The sequence below is a fragment of the Oncorhynchus nerka genome, linkage group LG6 (genome assembly GCF_034236695.1).
Source record: "Oncorhynchus nerka isolate Pitt River linkage group LG6, Oner_Uvic_2.0, whole genome shotgun sequence".
NCBI classification, from domain to species: domain Eukaryota; kingdom Metazoa; phylum Chordata; class Actinopteri; order Salmoniformes; family Salmonidae; genus Oncorhynchus; species Oncorhynchus nerka.
Genome location: NC_088401.1, coordinates 63,250,083 through 63,272,693, shown reverse-complemented (window position 1 = coordinate 63,272,693; position 22,611 = coordinate 63,250,083). Strand labels below are relative to the sequence as shown.

The following is a 22,611-nucleotide window of genomic DNA, read 5'->3' as shown; positions in this document are numbered from 1 at the left end:
TTCTTACTGTGGAATACAATATTTGGTTTTCGGCAGACCCATCTCGTCCATGTCTGTGACACAGGATCTATTATAAATACCACCCCATACCAATCCATTTAACATTTAGACACCAGGGGGAAACAGTAGATTGATGGCACTGGGAGATGTGCTATTGCCCAGACCTGGATTCAAATACTACACTGCTCAAAAAAATAAAGGGTAAACTAAAATAACACATCCTAGATCTGAATGAATGAAATATTCTTATTAAATACTTTTTTCTTTACATAGTTGAATGTGCTGACAACAAAATCACACAAAAATGATCAATGGAAATCAAATTTATCAACCCATGGAGGTCTGGATTTGGAGTCACACTCAAAATTAAAGTGGAAAACCACACTACAGGCTGATCCAACTTTGATGTAATGTCCTTAAAACAAGTCAAAATGAGGCTCAGTAGTGTGTGTGGCCTCCACGTGCCTGTATGACCTCCCTACAACGCCTGGGCATGCTCCTGATGAGGGATCTCCTCCCAGACCTGGACTAAAACATCCGCCAACTCCTGGACAGTCTGTGGTGCAACGTGGCGTTGGTGGATGGACAGGATGTCCCAGATGTGCTCAATTGGATTCAGGTCTGGGGAACGGGCAGGCCAGTCCATAGCATCAATGCCTTCCTCTTGCAGGAACTGCTGACACACTCCAGCCACATGAGGTCTAGCATTGTCTTGAATTAGGAGGAACCCAGGGCCAACCGCACCAGCATATGGTCTCACAAGGGGTCTAAGGATCTCATCTCGGTACCTAATGGCAGTCAGGCTACCTCTGGCGAGCACATGGAGGGCTGTGCGGCCCCCCAAAGAAATGCCACCCCACACCATGACTGACCCACCGCCAAACCGGTCATGCTGGAGGATGTTGCAGGCAGCAGAACGTTCTCCACGGCGTCTCCAGACTCTGTCACGTCTGTCACATGTGCTCAGTGTGAACCTGCCTTCATCTGTGAAGAGCACAGGGTGCCAGTGGCGAATTTGCCAATCTTGGTGTTCTCTGGCAAATGCCAAACGTCCTGCACGGTGTTGGGCTGAAAGCACAACCCCCACCTGTGGACCCTCATGGAGTCTGTTTCTGACCGTTTGAGCAGACACATGCACATTTGTGGCCTGCTGGAGGTAATTTTGCAGGGCTCTGGCAGTGCCCTTCCTGCTCCTCCTTGCACAAAGGCGGAGGTAGCGGTCCTGCTGCTGGGTTGTTGCCCTCCTACGGCCTCCTCCACGTCTCCTGATGTACTGGCCTGTCTCCTGGTAGCGCCTCCAAGCTCTGGACACTACGCTGACAGACACAGCAAACCTTCTTGCCACAGCTCGCATTGATGTTCCATCCTGGATGAGCTGCACTACCTGAGCCACTTGTGTGGGTTGTAGACTCTCATGTTACCACTAGAGTGAAAGCACCGCGAGCATTCAAAAGTGACCAAAACATCAGCCAGGAAGCATAGGAACTGAGAAGTGGTCTGTGGTCACCACCTGTAGAACCACTCCTTTATTGGGGGTGTCTTGCTAATTGCCTATAATTTCCACCTGTTGTCTATTCCATTTGCACAAAAGCATGTGAAATTTATTGTCAATCGGTGTTGCTTCCTAAGTGGACAGTTTGATTTCACAGAAGTGTGATTGACTTGGAGTTACATTGTGTTGTTTAGTGTTCCCTTTATTTTTTTGAGCAGTGTATTTGAACATTTTAGTCCGCCTGGAGTACCAGTGTTTGCTTTAGTCTGCCTGGAGTACCAGTGTTTGCTTTAGTCTGCCTGGAGTGTTTGCTTTAGTCTGCCTGGAGTACCAGTGTTTGCTTTAGTCTGCCTGGAGTACCAGTGTTTGCTTTAGTCTGCCTGGAGAACCAGTGTTTGCTTTAGTCTGCCTGGAGTACCAGTGTTTGCTTTAGTCTGCCTGGAGTACCAGTGTTTGCTTTAGTCTGCCTGTAGTAGTAGTGTTTACTTTAGCTTGCCTGTAGTACCAGTGTTTGCTTTAGTCTGCCTGGAGTACCAGTGTTTGCTTTAGTCTGCCTGTAGTACCAGTGTTTGCTTTAGTCTGCCTGGAGTACCAGTGTTTGCTTTAGTCTGCCTGGAGTACCAGTGTTTGCTTTAGCTTGCCTGTAGTACCAGTGTTTGCTTTAGTCTGCCTGGAGTACCAGTGTTTGCTTTAGTCTGCCTGGAGTACCAGTGTTTGCTTTAGTCTGCCTGGAGTACCAGTGTTTGCTTTAGTCTGCCTGTAGTACCAGTGTTTGCTTTAGTCTGCCTGGAGTACCAGTGCTTGCTTTAGTCTGCCTGTAGTACCAGTGTTTGCTTTAGTGTGCCTGGAGTACCTGTGTTTGCTTTAGTCTGCCTGTAGTACCAGTGTTTGCTTTAGCTTGCCTGTAGTACCAGTGTTTGCTTTAGTCTGCCTGGAGTACCAGTGTTTGCTTTAGTCTGCCTGGAGTACCAGTGTTTGCTTTAGTCTGCCTGGAGTACCAGTATTTGCTTTAGTCTGCCTGTAGTGTTTGCTTTAGTCTGCCTGGAGTACCAGTGTTTGCTTTAGTCTGCCTGGAGTACCAGTGTTTGCTTTAGTCTGCCTGGAGTACCAGTATTTGCTTTAGTCTGCCTGTAGTGTTTGCTTTAGTCTGCCTGTAGTGTTTGCTTTAGTCTGCCTGTAGTGTTTGCTTTAGTCTGCCTGTAGTGTTTGCTTTAGCTTGCCTGTAGTACCAGTGTTTGCTTTAGTCTGCCTGGAGTACCAGTGTTTGCTTTAGTCTGCCTGTAGTACCAGTATTTGCTTTAGTCTGCCTGTAGTACCAGTGTTTGATTTAGCTTGCCTGGAGTTCTGGGGTTTGCACTTTTGCAAACCTACTGCAGGCGCAGAGGAAGCCAACAAGTCACACGAACACATTATGAACACTTCCTGGTTTTACAGCAGATCTTTGTATCACATTGCTTTTGTGAATTTGACCCTTGACCTATGGAAACAGCATGTGGGCACGAGCCCTGCCAGCGTTGTTGAGATATGTCTAATACTCAGAACAACAGGGGAACGGGGTCATACCCCTGATGTCAGTTATTCTAGGGTTGTGATGTGAGGAGCACTTTAAAGCAGCAACATTCACCAAAGTTCGGGCAGTGTTTCACTCAGTAGTACCTTTAGCTCTCATGTAGTTCAATTGAAAAAAGAGACACTAAAACAGTGACTGGAACACATGTTGAAGCTGTTTTATGTTAGCCTGCGTTGTGTCTTTCCGTAGTTCCACGGAAATAGCTTTTTAATAAGGAAATCATTTTTTATCCACACATGGTGTTTGGTTTGATTGCCATCGTGATAAGGTCAAACTTGTTTTCATACTGTGTAATGAATAATTGAAGACGAGTGATATTCAGAATGTGACTTTATTGCTTTAGTACAGTAGATAGTGTAGGAATAATTTTCCGGTGTGCCACTATATCTTCTGTAAAAAGCATTTGGATGTTACTATGTTGCAGCAACTAATGAAAATGTTTGTATTAAGCAATGTGTTCTCTCTCACAGTTACTTATTTTGAACTAATGCCAATTCATCACCATCGTTATCCTAATACATTGACTCTTTTGTCTTCCTTTATCTTTATTTACCTATTTCCCTTTACTTGATTCCAAAGCAGATCTAATCTTCTTCGTTGAGTGTGAGGCACTTATTGAAAGCATTAGTTTAAACCAACGACTTATTTGCAATGCCCATTGTCTACACTAATTACAGCTTGGTTGATTTATGGTCTCAGGCCCCCAACCGATATTGAACTGCAGCCACGGTCGAAGGGGTCTGCCGAACTGCTCACTACTCTTTTTCTTTTTTTTTTTTTTACAGGATCAGACCAATGAAGACACCCAGATGGTGCTCGCTGGCATTCTTGTTGGGAATGGTCTCCCTCGGAGTGGGAGTGGGAGTCGTCGAGGGGAGGCCCGGCAAGGAGGAGGGATTCGTGCCGCCACCCTATCGACCTGTCGTGAGGTTCCGACACAAGGTATTGTGTCATTCCCGTTCCATTAGCCTTTCATGACAAGAGGACTCTGCAGTGTTGTGAAGATGATTACAATGGAGTTTCTTGAAAATCAAGCTACTTTAGTTTTTTCTTAAGGCTCAGTGATTTATTACTGGTGTTTTGCCAAGGAGACTTGAGCATCAAGTTAACATCATATTTTGAAATTTATGTTGAATATATCTGATTGAGGTGAAGGGAGAAGGGGGATTTATTAGAGGGGGCATGAATACTAAAAGTGAACTGCCATTTTAGCAAAAACATCCAAGTTGAGAGCGTAATTGAAACTTTATCGACTTGACAACGCAGGCCTAGCTCTGCAAGCACAATCGGATTCCAAGTATTTCTCAAAGCACTAACAAGCTCTCTCTCCCCTACTCTGTCTTTCTTACTTAAAAAGGTGAGAGCCATGTGGTTGTCATATTACATAATATATAAATGAAGTCCAATTGGAATGCGGAGAAAACCATTTGATGGGCACACTCTTTTGTCTGCAGGCATTTGTGTGTGGGGGTGTGTCTGTATGTTTTCCCTGTACACACACTTACTGTAAACCCCCCGTGAGTGATAAGCACTAAAATACACACTCCTCAGCCTCTGCCATCTCGAAATAGAGACCTTTTTTATTATTATTGGCTTATTAATTGTGTTGGCATGCGAATAAAACAAGAGAAACAATGGCAATTTTAAGTCCAGGGATCAGTGTTGATAATGACTTTGTGTGAGAGAATGAAGGAGGGGAGAGATAGAGAGAAATAAAATCTAGAAAAGAGCCATTAAAGTCTTCAACCACCTAAAAGGAAGTGATTCCCAAACCTTCCGTAGCAAAGCCATCACCCACAGAGAGATGAACCTGGAGAAGTGTCCCCTAAGCAAGCTGGTCCTGGGGCTCTGTTCACAAACACAAACAGATCCCACAGAGCCCCAGGACAGCAACGCAATTAGACCAAACCAAATCATAAGAAAACAAAAAGAGAATTACTTGACACATTGGAAATAATTAATTAAAAAAACAGAGCAAACTAGAATGCTATTTTACTCTAAACAGAGAGTACAGAGTGGCAGAATACCTGACCACTGTAACTGACCCAAAATTAAGGAATGCTTTGACTATGTACAGACTCAGTGAGCATAGCCTTGCTATTGAGAAAGGTTGCCGTAGGCAGACCTGGCTCTCAAGAGAAGACAGGCTATGTGCACTCTGCCCACAAAATAAGGTGGAAACTGAGCTGTACTTCCTAACCTTCTGCCAAATGTATGACCATATTAGAGACACATATTCTTATTTACAATGACAGCCTACTCTGGCCAAACCCTAACGACGCTGGTTATGCACCGCCCTACGGGACTCCCAATCACAGCCAGTTGTGATACAGCCTGGAATCAAACCAGGGTCTGTAGTGACGTCTCTAGCACTGAGATGCAGTGCCTTAGACCGCTGCGCCACTCGGGAGCACATACAACCCATATTTATGTTGATTTATTTTCCTTTTTGTACTTTAAATTTATATAGACATGATATGACATTTGAAATGTCTCTATTATTTTGGAACTTGTGTGAGTGTAATATTTACTGTTCACTTTTTATCGTTTATCCATTTCACTTGCTTTGGCAATGTAAACATATGTTTCCCATGCCAATAAAGCCTCTTGAATTGAATTGAGAGAGAGAGAGAGAGATAGCGAGGGAGGAAGTAGGAGGACAGATGGTGTTAACAGAACGTGAGACACTGCACCGCAGTTACACTGCACCAGAGGCTAGAAGTTGGCGTTGTACTGAAGACAGACTCAAAGGTCATATTGACATGGGAGTTGTTAAAAAAAGGCTAATATTGACAATGTTTTCATTAATGTGGAACATGTTGTGTTCAGCGTGGCTTAGAAATGTTTTTTATGGACGGTTCTGAACATTGCTGTGCTGCTTCATTGAGGCAAGAGGCTTATAGAAGTGATGCAAATGAATCTACATTTCCTAAATTGATTTAGACAAAGTCACACGTGTATCTTCAAGTAAGAACTGCCCCTAATCTATAGGGTCAACCTTGTGACTTTATCACAGTATCTGTCCCATAACATATCCCTTGTAAGGTCAAAATAGTAATGTCTTTCAATGTCCATTCCCTTTCAAAAGCAAGCAGAGTACATTATCTTAGGTATACCACTTTAAACTGTGTGACATTGACCATATAATGACTTCATCAATCATGTTTTCAGCAGCAGGACTGAACAGCTTCTTCTCTGCAGTCCACTGCTCACCATTCTCTTTCACCTGTCTGCCTCTCAGAAATAAGCTGTGTCTCATACTCAACCATTGTCTAGTTCGGTGAGTGGCACAGTATGATGCTAGGCAGTACAGACCTGGGTTCAAATACTATTTCAAATAATTGAAAATACTTTATCTTGGCTTGATTGAGCTCGCCTGGCTTAACAGAACCAATAGATAAGTTCCAAAACAGCAAACCTCCCCCACCTGGCACTTGAGGCAACTTAAAGTGAACCCTCAATATAGTTGAACGTTTTAAAATAGTATTCGAACCAAGATCTGGAAAGTAGGACTTTCTATACATTAGATACTGGCCCAATTTAGTAACCTGGGTTCAACCTGGACATACGTACAGTACACTGCATGTACACTACCCTTCAAAAGTTTGGGGTCACTTGGAAATGTCCTTGTTCTTGAAAGAAAAGCTAATGGTTTTGTCCATTAAAATAACATCAAATTCATCAGAAATACAGTGTAGACATTGTTAATGTTGTAAATGACTATTGTAGCTGGAAACGGCAGATTTTTTAATGGAATATCTACTTAGGCGTACAGAGGCCCATTATCAGCAACCATCACTCCTGTGTTACAATGGCACGTTGTGTTAGCTAATACAAGTTTATTATTTTAAAAGGCTAATTGGTCATTATAAAACGCTAACCCTATTCCATGCGAGAAATTTCAAAGAAACTGAAGATCTCGTACAACACTGTGTTCTACTCCCTTCACGAACAGCACAAACTGGCTCTAACCAGAATAGAAAGAGGAGTGGGAGGCCCAGGTGCACAAGTGAGCAAGTTGGAGTGTCTAGTTTGATAAACAGACATCTCACAAGTCCTCAACTGGCAGGTTCATTAAATAGTACCTGCAAAACACCAGTCTCAACGTCAACACTGAGTGGCGACTCCGGGATGCTGGGCTTCTAGTTCCTCTGTCCAGTGTTCTTTTGTCCATCTTAATCTTTTCTTTTTATGGGCCAGTCTGAGATATGGCTTTTTCTTTGCAACTCTGCCTAGAAGGCCAGCATCCAGGAGACGCCTCTTCAATGTTGATGTTGAGACTGGTGTTTTGCGGGTACTATTTAATGAAGCTGCCATTTGAGGACTAGTGAGGCATCTGTTTATCAAACTAGACACTCTAATGTACTTGTCCTCTTCCTCAGTTGTGCACCGGGGCCTCCCACTCCTCTTTCTATTCAGGTTAGAGCCAGTTTGCGCTGTTCTGTGAAAGGAGATTGGCAATTTCCCGCGTGGAATAGCCTTCATTTCTCAGAACAAGAATAGACGGACGAGTTTCAGAAGATAGGTCTTTGTTTCTGGCCATTTTGAGCCTCTAATCGAACCCACAAATGCTGATGTTTCAGATACTCAACAAGTCTAAAGGAGGCCAATGTTATTGCTTCTTTAATCAGAACAACAGTTTTCAAAATTGATTTGATTTGAACAACAGTTTTCAGCTGTGCTAACATAATTGCAAAAGGGTTTTCTAATGATCAATTAGCCTTTTAAAATTATAAACTTGGATTAGCTAACACAACGTGCCATTGTAACACAGGAGTGATGGTTGCTCATAATGGGCCTCTGTACGCCTATGTAGATATTCCATTAAAATAATCTGCCGTTTCCAGCTGCAATAGTCATTTACAACATTAACAATGTCTACAATGTATTTCTGATCAATGGGTAGTGTATATTCAGTCATTACTCCTTTTAAATGTAATGAAATAAGATTTTTTTTATATTCGGCAATGCAGGCCTCTGGCGAAAACAAGAAAAAAAAGAGAATAATATGCAAGAATTTGAAATTATCACTGATTTTTTATGGCTGGCCCACATAATAGGTCCCACACTACATTTTCTCTCGGGGCCCAACACCTTTTATCACTTAGGCACAGGCTGGCATATATTCCAAACCAAAGTTGTCCCCGTGAGTGTTAATATTAATATTCAATGTGTGTGACACCGGACTTCAGCCTTTCTTTACTTATGATTCCAAGTATTTCTCTAGGATCTTTCCAATCTCCTACTCATTTGTGGATTTTGGGGTGGACAACAATATGTTATCAAAACTATATTAAGTTTAATAGCGTAGATAAATACTCTGCTGTTGTTGTGGAACAGATTACAATAATTTTGTACAGTATAATTAAAAATACAGTCAATTATGTTATCAGGGAGACATATTCTTCAGTGTTGTGGACTTGCCTTTTATTAATATAATATCCAATATGAGTCATGGCTGCAGTAGATGTGTAGCATCTGAGTAGTAAATTAATCATCATGTGTTATGATAAATGAACCTACTGTATTATTGCCAGAGTGGTGTACCCTCTGTGCTGTGACTGTGCTGAGTGGGCCCAACATTGTGGCTTTAACTTTCATTATAAGGAGCGACGCAATGCATATTGATGCATATTGATGCATATTGATGCATATGGATGCATATTGATGCATATTGATGCATATTGATGCATATTGATGAATATTGATGCATATTGATGCATATTGATGCATATTGATGAATATTGATGCATATTGATGCATATTGATGAATATTGATGCATATTGATGCATATTGATGAATATTGATGAATATTGATGCATATAGATGAATATTGATGCATATTGATGCATATTGATGCATATTGATGAATATTGATGCATATTGATGCATATTGATGCATATTGATGCATATTGATGAATATTGATGCATATTGATGCATATTGATGAATATTGATGCATATTGATGCATATTGATGCATATTGATGCATATTGATGAATATTGATGAATATTGATGACATGGCCCCACTCGGAAAATTAATGTCAGAATTTTTATGGGAATGATTTGTTGATCAAATCAAATCAAATCAAACTGTATTAGTCACATGCGCCAAATACAACAGGTGTAGGACCTTACAGTGAAATGCTTAATTACGAGCCCCTAACCAACAATGCAGTTAAAAAAAAAACGGATAAGAATAAGATATAAAAGTAACAAGTAATTAAAGAGCAGCAGTAAAATAACAATAGCGAGACTATATACAGGGGGGTACCGATACAGAGTCAATGTGCGGGGGCACCGGTTAGTTGAGGTAGTATGTAGATGTAGGTAGAGTTATTAAAGTGACTAAATGCATAGATGACAACAGAGAGTAGCAGTGGTGTAAAGAGGGGGAGGGGGCAATGCAAATAGTCTGGGTAGCCATTTGACTAGATGTTCAGGAGTCCTATGGCTTGGGGGTAGAAGCTGTTTAGATGCCTCTTGCACCTAGACTTGTCGCTCCGATACCGCTTGCTGTGCCATAGCAGAGAGAACAGTTTATGACTAGGGTGGCTGGAGTCTTTGACAATTTTTAGGGCCTTCCTCTGACACCGCCTGGTATAGAGGTACTGGATGATACTGGGCCATTCGCACTACCCTCTCTAGTGCCTTGTGGTCGGAGGCCGAGCAGTTGCCATATCAGGCAGTGATGCTACCCGTCAGGATGCTCTCGATGGTGCAGCTGTAGAACCTTTTGAGGAACTGAGGACCCATGCCAAATCTATTCAGTCTCTTGAGGGGGAATAGGTTTTGTCGTGCCTTCTTCACGACTGTCTTGGTGTGCTTGGACCATGTTAGTTTGTTGGTGATGTGGACACCAAGGAACTTGAAGTTCTCAATCTGTTCCACTGCAGCCCCGTTGATGAGAATGGGGGCGTGCTCAGTCCTCTTTTTCCTGTAGTCCACAATCATCTCCTTTGTCTTGATCACGTTGAGGGAGAGGTTGTTGTCCTGGCACCACACGGCCAGGTCTCTGACCTCCTCCCTATAGGCTGTCTCTTCGTTGTCAGTGATCAGGCCTACCACTGTTGTGTCAGTGGAAAATTGAATGATGTGTTGGAGTCGTGCCTGGCCGTGCAGTCATGAGTGAACAGGGAGTACAGGAGGGGACTGAGTACACACCCCTGAGGGGCCCCTGTGTTGAGGATCAGCTTGGCGGATGTGTTGTTACCATCCCTCACCACCTGCGGGCGGCCCGTCAAGAAGTCAAGGATCCAGTTGCAGAGGGAGGTGTTTAGTCCTAGGGTCCTTAGCTTATTGATGAGCTTTGAGGGCACTATGGTGTTGAACGCTGAGCTGTAGTCAATGAATAGCATTCTCACATAGGTGTTCCTTTTGTCCAGGTGGGAAAGGGCAGTGTGGAGTGCAATAGAGATTGCATCATTTGTGAATCTGTTGGGGCAGTATGCAAGTTGGAGTGGGTCTAGGGTTTCTGGGATGATGGTGTTGATGTGAGCCATGACCAGCCTTTCAAAGCACTTCATGGCTACAGACGTGAGTGCTACGGGTCGGTAGTCATTTAGGCAGGTTACCTTAGTGTTCTTGGGCACAGGCTTGTATGCAAATTAGTAATTGTTTTAAAACATCTCCTGCTATGTCACTGATGCGTTGTGAAACAGTGTTGTTTGATGAAGGCATTGTCTGTATAGTTCTTTTGGGCCTTTTCCCCCAGCATTGTCCCATCCATATCCGTGGCAGCAGGAAGAATGCAGTCCTCCACAATAGAATGGGGCTTGCCTGTCCTAGCCACTCGGTAGCTCACCATATAAGATGCTACTAGCCCCTTCTTATTAATGGTATCTGTTGCTTTTATACATGTCTTACTAATTGAAGTCGTCTTAATTCTCGCTCAAAAAACTCCAGTGGTTTATCTTTCAAAATGGCATGTTTTGTTTCTAAATGTCTGCATATGAGTGAAGGTTTCATCGAGTTACTGATGCTAGCATTCGATGTACTCATGGAAGCAGAACAACTTGCGTTGTCGACATGTGCCGATGTAGTACTACTGGTAGCAGGTGTAGTACTACTGGTAGCAGGTGTAGTACTACTGGTAGCAGGTGTAGTACTGCTGGTAGTAGCATTACCTTACTTTTTCTAACCCTTTATCAATTTTTGAGCATACGGAATGAGCAGCAGCTACGTTTGGCTGCATACGGACCGTTAGTGGAATTCGAGTGAGAGAATAATGGTTAATGTGATTTGATGTTAATTATTTGACTAGGCTACTTGTATTTGACATTGTGTTGTGATTTTGCTGAACACTAGATTGTTTAATTTTCTTTTTGGCAGTGAAACGAGGCTACTCAAGGGAGAAAAAAACCTCACCCTTAATGTTTAGCCCCGTTGGAAAAAATAAATGAACTGTTTGAACATGTGAAGAAAAACAATGTAGTATTATTTTTTGGTTTTAAAATTGAATCACATTTTTATTAGCCATACCCCCGACGGCATTGCGCATACCTCTGGGGGTATACCAGTTTGGGAATACCTGGCCTACACCATCACAAAAATCCATTGTTTATTTGAGGCAGGTCTAAAGAAGCATGATATGAAGAATATGTAGTCTATTTCAGAACAACAGAATAGCTTACTCGAAGATGCGCAAATAGGATGAGAACTACATTGATTTGGGGTTCACTTATATTGGGAGTATTGCGGCAGGTGGCCTAGTGGTTAGAGCATTGGGCCAGTAACCGAAAGGTTGCTGGATTGAATCCCTGAGCTGACAAGGTAAGAATTATGCCCCTGAACAAGGCAGTTAACCCACTGTTCCCCGGTAGACCGTCATTGTAAATAAGAATTTGTTCTTAACTGACTTGCCTAGTTAAATGAAGGTTACATTTAAAAAAATACTCAGTGTTGTCCTTATGTTAGGCTCTGATCTGGCTGTGCCAAATGGCTGTGGGTTACACTAGTTCATTTAGCAGGCAATATTTGCTTAGAATTTCATGGCATTATTTTATAGCTTGAAGAATAAAGTTGGACATAGCTGAATAAAATATGAATCATATTTTCTCCTAATGACTTCTGAGGGAGTCCGCACATGCGATTATTTTGTATTGAACGGTTAACAAATGAACAGGTCCTCCTATATGCTTCATTTAGAGTTATTTATGTAACTTTAGTCTGTATGCTTTTATTGTTGTCAGAGTGATTAGAGGGACGACAGAGTGCTGAGTACCAGGCAGTTAGCAAGTTTGGTAGGCTACTAATGACCATCAACAGCATCAGAGCTTGGAGAAGCCTATTTACCCACCGGTGTGGCAGTAATACGGTCACCGTAACAGCCCTAGGTGCAACTGAATATTAGGAAGGTGTTCCTAATGTTTTGTCCACTCACTGTATGTGGGTGCAGGAATAAAGCATTGGAGCAGCGTATCCGGTGTACAGGCTTTTCTTTTTTTAAAGGATTATTATAATACTTTTTAAAACAGATTTTTCTCCCAATTTCATGATATTCATTGGTCGTTACAGTCTTGTCCCATCGCTGCAACTCCCGTACGGACTCGGGAGAGGTGAAGGGTCGAGAGCCATGCGTCCTCCGAAACATGACCCCGCCAAGCCGCACTGCTTCTTGACACACTGCTCGCATAATCCAGAAGCCAGCCGCACCAATGTGTCGGAGGAAACAGCGCACAACTGGCTACCGTGTCAGTGTGCATGTGCCCAGCCTGCATGTGCCCATGTATGTGTCGCTAGAGTGCTGTCATGTCTTTGGCTATGCCGGATTAATTGATAACACATGCTATTCTATTAAATAATTTCTCTGTAATTAATATCACCTGATTGAGCTAATCATGTAAATGTAATTAACTAGAGAGTCGGGCACCACAGAATAATATTTATAGAGACGTTATCTTCCGAATAAACTCTTAAAGAATAGCAGTCAACATTAATCTTCATCTTACTTCAGTCTCATAATCTGAAAGTTGTAAATTATTTTATCTGTAAGAACCCTGGCTAACAATTTGAATCAGCAATACAAAATTGGGTTTAATTATTTATTTACTAAATACTTAACTAATCAGACAGAATTCACATACACACAATTAATCATAACTTGATTACAATTTACGTCATAAAGGAAAACGTCCCTAGTGGACGGAACAGATATGACGGCTTGTTACACAAAGGAAAAGGGGCTGGATTGAGTGAAGGACCGGAAAGACAGGAACAAAGGCGAAGCTGTGCTACCGTAAATACAGTATCTTAAGCATTCTAAATTACCGCCCATTTGGAAAAGGAAAATGCAATAAATATTTACTCTGAGCTGCGCTTCAGTAGGTTGGTGGTAGATGGAAGGCCGTGTTGCCAAACCGAGTCCTCTGTCCTTTGAAGAATGTCTCTGATTGTCAATTGGATACGTTGTAGTAACGCCATTGTGTGATAGACGGGATACTCTGTCTGTTCCTTCCTAACCTGCATTTTCAGCTGCGGTCGCTAACTCAACAGCTAGGAGGTATCATTTCTGTAGTGAATAAGAGTTATAAAGTTCATACCATTCGCAACCAAAGCTCATGCTGATGTTGGCTTCGTTCTGTAGTTATTATCTGAACCATTCTGACATAGGACCGTCGCCCTCATATCCTCGGAACAGGAAGTTCTATTGTCGTCAAGGCTTTATATAGGAAGGGAGAAGAGGGCGTGTTTGAAAAGTTTTATAGCCCATGTCCCTTCACAGAGGCGTGCCACTGAGTGAGCAGCCCTAACTTATGAAATCCCACATCTCACATTTTAGAAGCTAAAATCACATTTCATCCCGTCACAAATAATTCCATATTCAAACATTTAAATTGAACAACAATTCCATGTGAATCCGATAACTCTGATGTGTAAGACTTTCCACTGTAGAGTTTACGTCATCTTATCATTGATGAGAATGTCTCAGATGACAACCGAACTGACATCATATTCAAGTACCACCACATATGTTCAATTGCTCAGATTACCAGAATATAGTTAATTCCCCCCCACATTCTGATGTTCCCAGAGTCTCTATGTTAACCAAGGGTTTTCTAAATGTAACCTCAGTAGGGTAGAGAGAGGGAAAAGGGGGGGAAGAGGTTTTTATGACTGTCATAAACCTATCCCCCAGGCCAACGTCATAACAGTGCGGTGGGACAAGGACATCCCGGCCGGTCAAATGTTCCCCTAACCCGGACAACTTTGGCCAATTATGTGCCACCTCATGGGTCATCTGGTCACGGGCGGCTGCAACACAGCTCGGGATCAAACCCGGATCTGTAGCGTCGCCTCTAGCACTGCGAAACAGTGCCTTAGACCGCTGTGCCACTCGGGAGGCCTCAGTCGAGACATTTTGAATGTTTGTATCACACACTCTCCCCTGCAACCTGATCTCATAATTTGACCTGTTAATTCAGTGTGGTTACAGAGTTAATACCGCATGGTTACAGGGTTAAAACAGAAACTACTGAAAGGGTTAAGTTTATGTATTAATTCCGAATTGTTAAGGTTAGGCCTATGTTTTGGGGAAAGTTTAAAACAAAATAATTTAAAACAATGCGCTGTTCTCATTAAGTATCTTGCTAGAGAATTGTGAACTGCTCTGAACCGTGTGAGCTTGAACCCAATGCTGTGTCATCATTTATACTTTTTGGGGGGTGAGTGCAGTTCCTCTTGCTGTTCATAGGAAAGCACCATGGTCTTGGAGTGGATGCAGTGGCATCCCGTCTTTCACTTCTTTTGAGACACTCATGTTTGTTTTGTTGGGGGGGGGTTGCTGTTTTGTATGTTATTGCAATAATACGTGTCACATATCAGATTGTAAACAATGTAAAATTTTAATTTAAATCATTGAATTAATAAAGCCGCATACAAACGGTCTCTTTTTTGCAAGGCTGCTCCAAAATGCAGGTGTTTCAGCCTAGCTCAATGTTTTCTGTGGTGTTGGGGCATCCAGCGGAACATATGGAGCTTAGGGGTTGGTAATGTTTCCTAGTTGTGCCCAGATTGGCTCAGTGTTCTGTCACTCATGGGGACACCAAGTCTGTGAGTATAACAGAACTCATATGGCAGGCAAAAACCTGAGACGAAATCCAAACAGGGAGTGAGAAGTCTGAGGTTGGCCGATTTTCAACCCAGGCCCTATTGAATTCACAGTGGGATATGGATGAAATTGCACTTCCTATGGCTTCCACTAGATGTCAACCGTTTTTAGAAACTTGAATGAGGCTTCTTCTGTGTTGTAGGGCTGAATAAGAGCGGATTGAGTCAGGTTAATGGCAGAGAGACATATCCTGGTCATGCGCATTTCACATCATATCGACCTGCGTTCCATGGCTTCTCTAGACAAAAAATAATTCTCCGGTTGGAACGTTATTGAAGATTTATGATAAAAACATCCTAAAGATTGATTCTATACTTAGTTTGAAATGTTTATTTGACCTGTAATATAACTTTTTGAAGTTTTTGTCCGAAGTTATGCTGGACCTGCACGAGCGTTTGGATATGTGTACCTAACGCCCTAACAAAAGTAGCTACTTGGACATAAATAATGGACATTATAGAACAAATCAAGCATTTATTGTGGAACAAGGATTCCTGGGAGTGCATTCTGACGAAGATCATCAAAGGTAAAGGAATATTTATAATGTGATTTCTGGTTTCTGTTGACTCCAACATGGCGGATCATTTTTCTTTTTCTTTTTCTGAGCGCTGTCTCAGATTTTTTTTCCGTAAATTTAAAAAGAACTCTGACACAGCGGTTGCATTAAGGAGAGTTATATCTATAATTCCATATGTATAACTTGTATTATCATCTACATTTATGATGAGTACTTCTTTTGAATTGATGTCGCTATGCAAAATAACTGGATGTTTTTGGAACTAGTAACCGTATTGCGCCAATGTGAACTCAGAATTTTTGATATAAATATTAACTTTATCAAACAAAACATACATGTATTGTGTAACATGAAGTCCTATGAGTGTCATCTGTTGAAGATCATCACTGGTTAGTGATTCATTTTATCTCTGTTTGTGCTTTTTGTGACTCCTCTCTTTGGCTGGAAAAATGGCTGTGTTTTTCTGTGGCTTGGTGGTGACCTAACATAACGATTAATAATGAGATTTCTGTTGTTTTGAATTTGGCGCCCTCCCCTTTCACTGGCTGTTGTCATATCGATCCCGTTAACGAGATTGCAGCCCTAAGAAGTTTTAAGGGTCTCTTTTCCAAGCTTAAAATCATAAACATTCAGCATTGGCCATGCTGTCAATCCAGCATGATTTCTTCCCCTCTCAAAACAACCATTAACTTGGAACTGGGAAATCTCACTTCAGTGAGTTCAAGACACCTGGGAACTCGGGAATGAAAGTGTTTCGACTGGGAAAATACGTTTTGAACTCGGAATTGTAAATTTGGGAACTTGGGCCTCTTTCTAGAGCTACGACCTGAAGATCACTGATGTCATCATGATTTCACTTTGTTTTTTTCCGAGTTCCCAGTTGTCTTGAAAGCACCAGAAATCCAGAGAATGCCAGACTTTGATGACAAAGTTTGATGACAAATTTGCCCACAAAGGAGCGCCGCGCCACCTTCCTGTTCAAGTGAGCACAACACAACAAGGTTAGTCCAAAAATGTCCTGCATGCTGCTGCATAAAGGATGTAATATGCTAGGGAGATATGTATACTGTAGCTAAGAATGTAATAGTAAGTGTATGTTGTGTAGTAAACTATTAGAAGCCCATGTGCCTCACCCTAATAATTTGGTCTATTTTCCCCTCTTCATTTTGCCTATGGTTCTGACTTGGTGGTGCACATGTAGCCTATAACCTGTTTTAGAGAAATGTAATCATTGAGTATTGTAAGAGTTTTCATTGTCTGCTTATATGACCACTTTATTTATCCTATGGTTCTGACTTGGTGTACAGGGAGAACACTGTAAGAACAGTCCTTGTTCTGAATGCTGTCACTGTATATTTCAAAAGTGCTGCACAAATAGTTATATTGACTATGTCTGTCGTAGCTCGCTTATTAATGTCTTAATAGAAATTACGGCCTCTTATGCACTTGTCGTCCTCTTATGCCATAGTTTGTACATCTCAATTGTCAGTAGAAACCACATTTGTTTAAGCAAGTCAGCCATATCAGCTGTTTTTTTTAAAGCCAGTAAATGAGTATGAATTAACTGTTTCGCTGCCAGACAAGGCTCAGTTGATAGCCATGTGTGTCAGTGGTAAGATATTGGGACTGCTGTTGGGACTCTGCTGTTAGGACAGCTTTATGTAGGCCCTAACAGTTTGTGGCCACCGTTTGTCACCGTTATAGTGCAATTCATGTATTGTTTAGTGTTGTGTTGTATAGTGGGTTTGCTGCCAGGCATCCCACCCAAAAATGTGGTTTGCCCCACCAAGATTTACAGTTGAAGTCAGAAGTTTACATACACCTGAGCCAAATACATTTAAACTCAGTTTTTTCACAATTCTTGACACTTAATCAGAGTAAAAATGCCCTGTCTTAGGTCAGTTAGGATCACCACTTTATTTTAAGAATGTGAAATGTCAGAATTATAGTAGAGAGAATGATTTATTTCAGCTTTGATTTCTTTCATCACATTTCCAGTTGGTCAGAAGTTTACATATACTCAATTAGTATTTGGTAGCATTGCCTTTAAATTGTTTAACTTGGGTCAAACGTTCCATGTAGCCTTCCACAAGCTTCCCACAATAAGTTGGGTGAATTTTGGCCCATTCCTCCTGACAGAGCTGGAGTAACTGAGGCAGGTTTGTAGGCCTCCTTGCTCGCACACTCTTTTTCAGTTCTGCCCACAAATTTTCTATAGAATTGAGGTCAGGGCTTTGTGATGGCCACTCCAATACCTTGACTTTGCTGTCCTTAAGCCATTTTGCCACAACTTTAGAAGTATGCTAGACTGATGTCTTGAGATCTTGCTTCAATATATCCACATCATTTTCCTGCCTCATGATGCCATTTATTTTGTGAAGTGCACCAGTCCCTCCTGCAGTCCCTCCCCACACCATGATGCCGCCACCCCCGTGCTTCATGGTTGGGATGGTGTTCTTCGGCTTGCAAGATCTACCCCCCCCTTTTTTCTCCAAACATAACGATTATGACCAAACAGTTATATTTTTGTTTCATTAGACCAGAGGACATTTCTCCAAAAAATTATGATCTTTGTCCCCATGTGCAGTTGCAAACCGTAGTCTGATTTTTTATGGGAGTTTTGGAGCAGTGGCTTCTTCCTTGCTGAGCGGCCTTTCAGGTTACTTCGATGTAGGACTTGTTTCACTGTGGATATAGATACCTGCTTCCTCCAGTATCTTCACAAGGTCCTTTGCCGTTGTTCTAGGATTGATTTGCACTTTTCGCACCAAAGTACGTTCATCTCTAGGATACAGAACGCGTCTCCTCCCTGAGAGGTGATGACTGCGTGGTCACATGGTGTTTATACTTGCATACTATTGTTCGTATAGATGAATGTGGTACCTTCAGGCGTTTGGAAATTGCTCCAAAGGATGAACCAGACTTGTGGAGCTCTACAAATTTTTTTTTCTGAGGTCTTGGCTGATTTCTTTTGATTTTCCCATGATGTCAAGCAAAGAGGCACTCAGTTTGAAGGTAGGCCTTGAAATACATCCACAGGTACAATTGACTGAAATTATGTCAATTAGCCTATCAGAAGCTTCTAAAGCCATGACGTAATTTTCTCGAATTTGCCAAGCTGTTTAAAGGCACAGTCAACTTGTGTATGTAAACTTCTGACCCACTGGAATTGTGATACAGTGAATTATAAGTGAAATAATCTGCCTGTAAACAATTGTTGGAAAAATGACTTGTGTCATGCACAAAGTAGATGTCCTAACCGACTTGCCTAAACTATAGTTTGTTAACAAGAAATTTCTGGAGTGGCTGAAAACACGTTTGAATGACTCCAACATAAGTGTATGTAAACTTCCAACTTCAACTGTCCATGCTAAAATCACCACTGAGTTGATGCAAGCTTTGACTGGAATCCAGTGGAGTGTGCGAAGGAGCGAGGTGACATGAGAGAACTTGGGAAGGTTGAAAACCAGGAGGGCTGCAATGTACTGGATATGTTGATTGATGGCACAACCTAAAACACAAAACCAAATCTACACTGGAGTTGCTCACCAAGACAACATTGAATGGCCTAGTTACAGTTTTGAATATTGTACAATCCAGCTGTGCAAAGCTCTTAGAGACTTACCCCAAACGACTCACAGCTGTAATCGCTGCCAAACGTGCTTCTATAAAGTTTGGACTCGGGGGTGTGAATACTAATGTTAAGGAGCTCAGTATTTCTGTATTTCATTTTCAATAAATTTGCAAAATGTTCTAAAAATGTGTTTTCACTTGAACCCATCTCAAATTCATGCTGTGACACAACAAAATGTGGAATAAGTCAAAGGGTATGAATACTTTCTGAAAACACTGTATATCGACATCCTCGAGGACTTTCTTGTGACCAACCTGCACTCTCCAGTCTCTCCCTTGTCAAGGATCTCCCTTCTCTCTCATTACTGACATCCACACAAGGAATTACTCTGCGACGAGCACAGACAAATAACACTGGCGTCCAACTTCACAATAAAGCCAAATAACACTGGAGCACAGCTCCATGATAAAGCCAAATAATACTGGAGCACAGCTCCATGATAAAGACAAATAACACTGGAGCACAGCTCCATGATAAAGCACAGCTCCATGATAAAGACAAATACTGGAGCACAGCTCCATGATAAAGCACAGCTCCATATAAAGACAAATACTGGAGCACAGCTCCATGATAAAGACAAATAACACTGGAGCACAGCTCCATGATAAAGCCAATAATACTGGAGCACAGCTCCATGATAAAGACAATAACACTGGAGCACAGCTCCATGATAAAGACAATAACACTGGAGCACAGCTCCATGATAAAGCCAAATAATACTGGAGCACAGCTCCATGATAAAGACAAATAACACTGGAGCACAGCTCCATGATAAAGACAAATAACACTGGAGCACAGCTCCATGATAAAGCCAAATAATACTGGAGCACAGCTCCATGATAAAGACAAATAATACTGGAGCACAGCTCCATGATAAAGACAAATAACACTGGAGCACAGCTCCATGATAAAGCCAAATAATACTGGAGCACAGCTCCATGATAAAGACAAATAACACTGGAGCACAGCTCCATGATAAAGACAAATAACACTGGAGCACAGCTCCATGATAAAGACAAATAACACTGGAGCACAGCTCCATGATAAAGACAAATAACACTGGCGTCCAACTTCACAATAAAGCCAAATAACACTGGAGCACAGCTCCATGATAAAGCCAAATAATACTGGAGCACAGCTCCATGATAAAGCCAAATAACACTGGAGCACAGCTCCATGTTAAAGCCAAATAATACTGGAGCACAGCTCCATGATAAAGACAAATAACACTGGAGCACAGCTCCATGATAAAGCCAAATAATACTGGAGCACAGCTCCATGATAAAGACAAATAACACTGGAGCACAGCTCCATGATAAAGCCAAATAATACTGGAGCACAGCTCCATGATAAAGACAAATAACACTGGAGCACAGCTCCATGATAAAGACAAATAACACTGGAGCACAGCTCCATGATAAAGCCAAATAATACTGGAGCACAGCTCCATGATAAAGACAAATAACACTGGAGCACAGCTCCATGATAAAGACAAATAACACTGGAGCACAGCTCCATGATAAAGCCAAATAACACTGGCGTCCAACTTCACAATAAAGCCAAATAACACTGGAGCACAGCTCCATGATAAAGCCAAATAATACTGGAGCACAGCTCCATGATAAAGCCAATAACACTGGAGCACAGCTCCATGATAAAGCACAGCAATAATACTGGAGCACAGCTCCATGATAAAGACAATAACACTGAGCACAGCTCCATGATAAAGCCAAATAATACTGGAGCACAGCTCCATGATAAAGACAAATAACACTGGAGCACAGCTCCACGATAAAGGCAAATAATACTGGAGCACAGCTCCATGATAAAGGCAAATAACGCTGGAGCACAGCTCCATGATAAAGCCAAATAATACTGGAGCACAGCTCCATGATAAAGGCAAATAATACTGGAGCACAGCTCCATGATAAAGGCAAATAATACTGGAGCACAGCTCCATGATAAAGCCAAATAATACTGGAGCACAGCTCCATGATAAAGCCAAATAATACTGGAGCACAGCTCCATGATAAAGCCAAATAATACTGGAGCACAGCTCCATGATAAAGCCAAATAACACTGGAGCACAGCTCCATGATAAAGCCAAATAACACTGGAGCACAGCTCCATGATAAAGCAAATAAAATACTGGAGCACAGCTCCATGATAAAGCCAAATAATACTGGAGCACAGCTCCATGATAAAGCCAAATAACACTGGAGCACAGCTCCATGATAAAGCCAAATAACACTGGAGCACAGCTCCATGATAAAGCCAAATAATACTGGAGCACAATTCCATGATAAAGCCAAATAATACGGGAGCACAACTCCATGATAAAGCCAGATAATACAGGAGCACAGCTCCATGATAAAGCCAAATAATACTGGAGCACAACTCCATGATAAAGCCAAATAATACTGTAGCATGATAAAACAGATGACTAGCCAGACATTTGGTTAAAGGTCTGCTTACGAAAAGTAATGAATGTTCTTTCCTCTGTGATAAAATATATCCATTAGCTAGGTGCATTAATAACGAAGCAGAGAAATACCATTACAGCTTTTGCATATTGTAAAATTTGTCTTATGAGTATAGACAGGTAAGCTTGGTTTATTTGTCAAACTGGTCTGTGGGAATGTATGGCCTGTTATGATAAATTCATAATGATAAATTCCTAACTCATTGTGTTGAATCTTTCTCTTGCTATTTGTCTTTAAACCTGCTGTTTGTATTTCGCTTACAACATCTATGTCGAGGTGAATTGTTTTGAGGGGCGTCAAGCACCATCCACACAGAACAGTATGTCAAAGAGGTTAAATTTGCTTACCAAAGTGCACTTAAAGTCCATAGGAATGCAGTTATAATTGTTGAGAGGTGAGGTCTCTTAGCTACAGCAAAGACCTTGTTCTGGAATTGCTTTGCATGCCTTTACTCAGCCATGGATCAGGACAGAGTGGAGGATGATTGGGGTAACGGGTTGGAGTGAGCTGGTATTCTGTCATAACACTGCTTGTGCTCGGGTTTATGCCATTGAGATAAGCTGTGACCCCATTAGCTTTCATTAAAAATACTGTTTCCAATCACAGAGCCATTCAGCTTATAGTATGGAGCTTTGTCTCTGTGGTCATCAACAGCCAATCGGCTGCCTTACCTGTGATGTCATTCCACAAATGCCCAAATGTCCCGCTGTTTTTGTAAACTAATCCACATGAGTGATTAGGATTTTTATTCTGATCCCCATTAGCTGTTTAAGAAGCAGCAGATAATCTTCCTGGGGTCACAAA

At 41.7% G+C, this 22,611-nt stretch overlaps 1 protein-coding gene across 2 annotated transcripts in view; it reads left to right on the top strand.

Moving 5' to 3' along the window:
• LOC115130823 (follistatin-related protein 5-like) overlaps positions 1–22,611 on the top strand; it is a 199,595-nt gene that overhangs the window by 20,310 nt on the left and 156,674 nt on the right. For both annotated transcript variants that reach the window (XM_029662309.2, XM_029662307.2), the window contains exon 2: positions 3,848–4,004. In XM_029662309.2, coding sequence (XP_029518169.1) covers positions 3,848–4,004 — 157 coding nt within the window. The remainder of the gene's footprint in view (positions 1–3,847; positions 4,005–22,611) is intronic.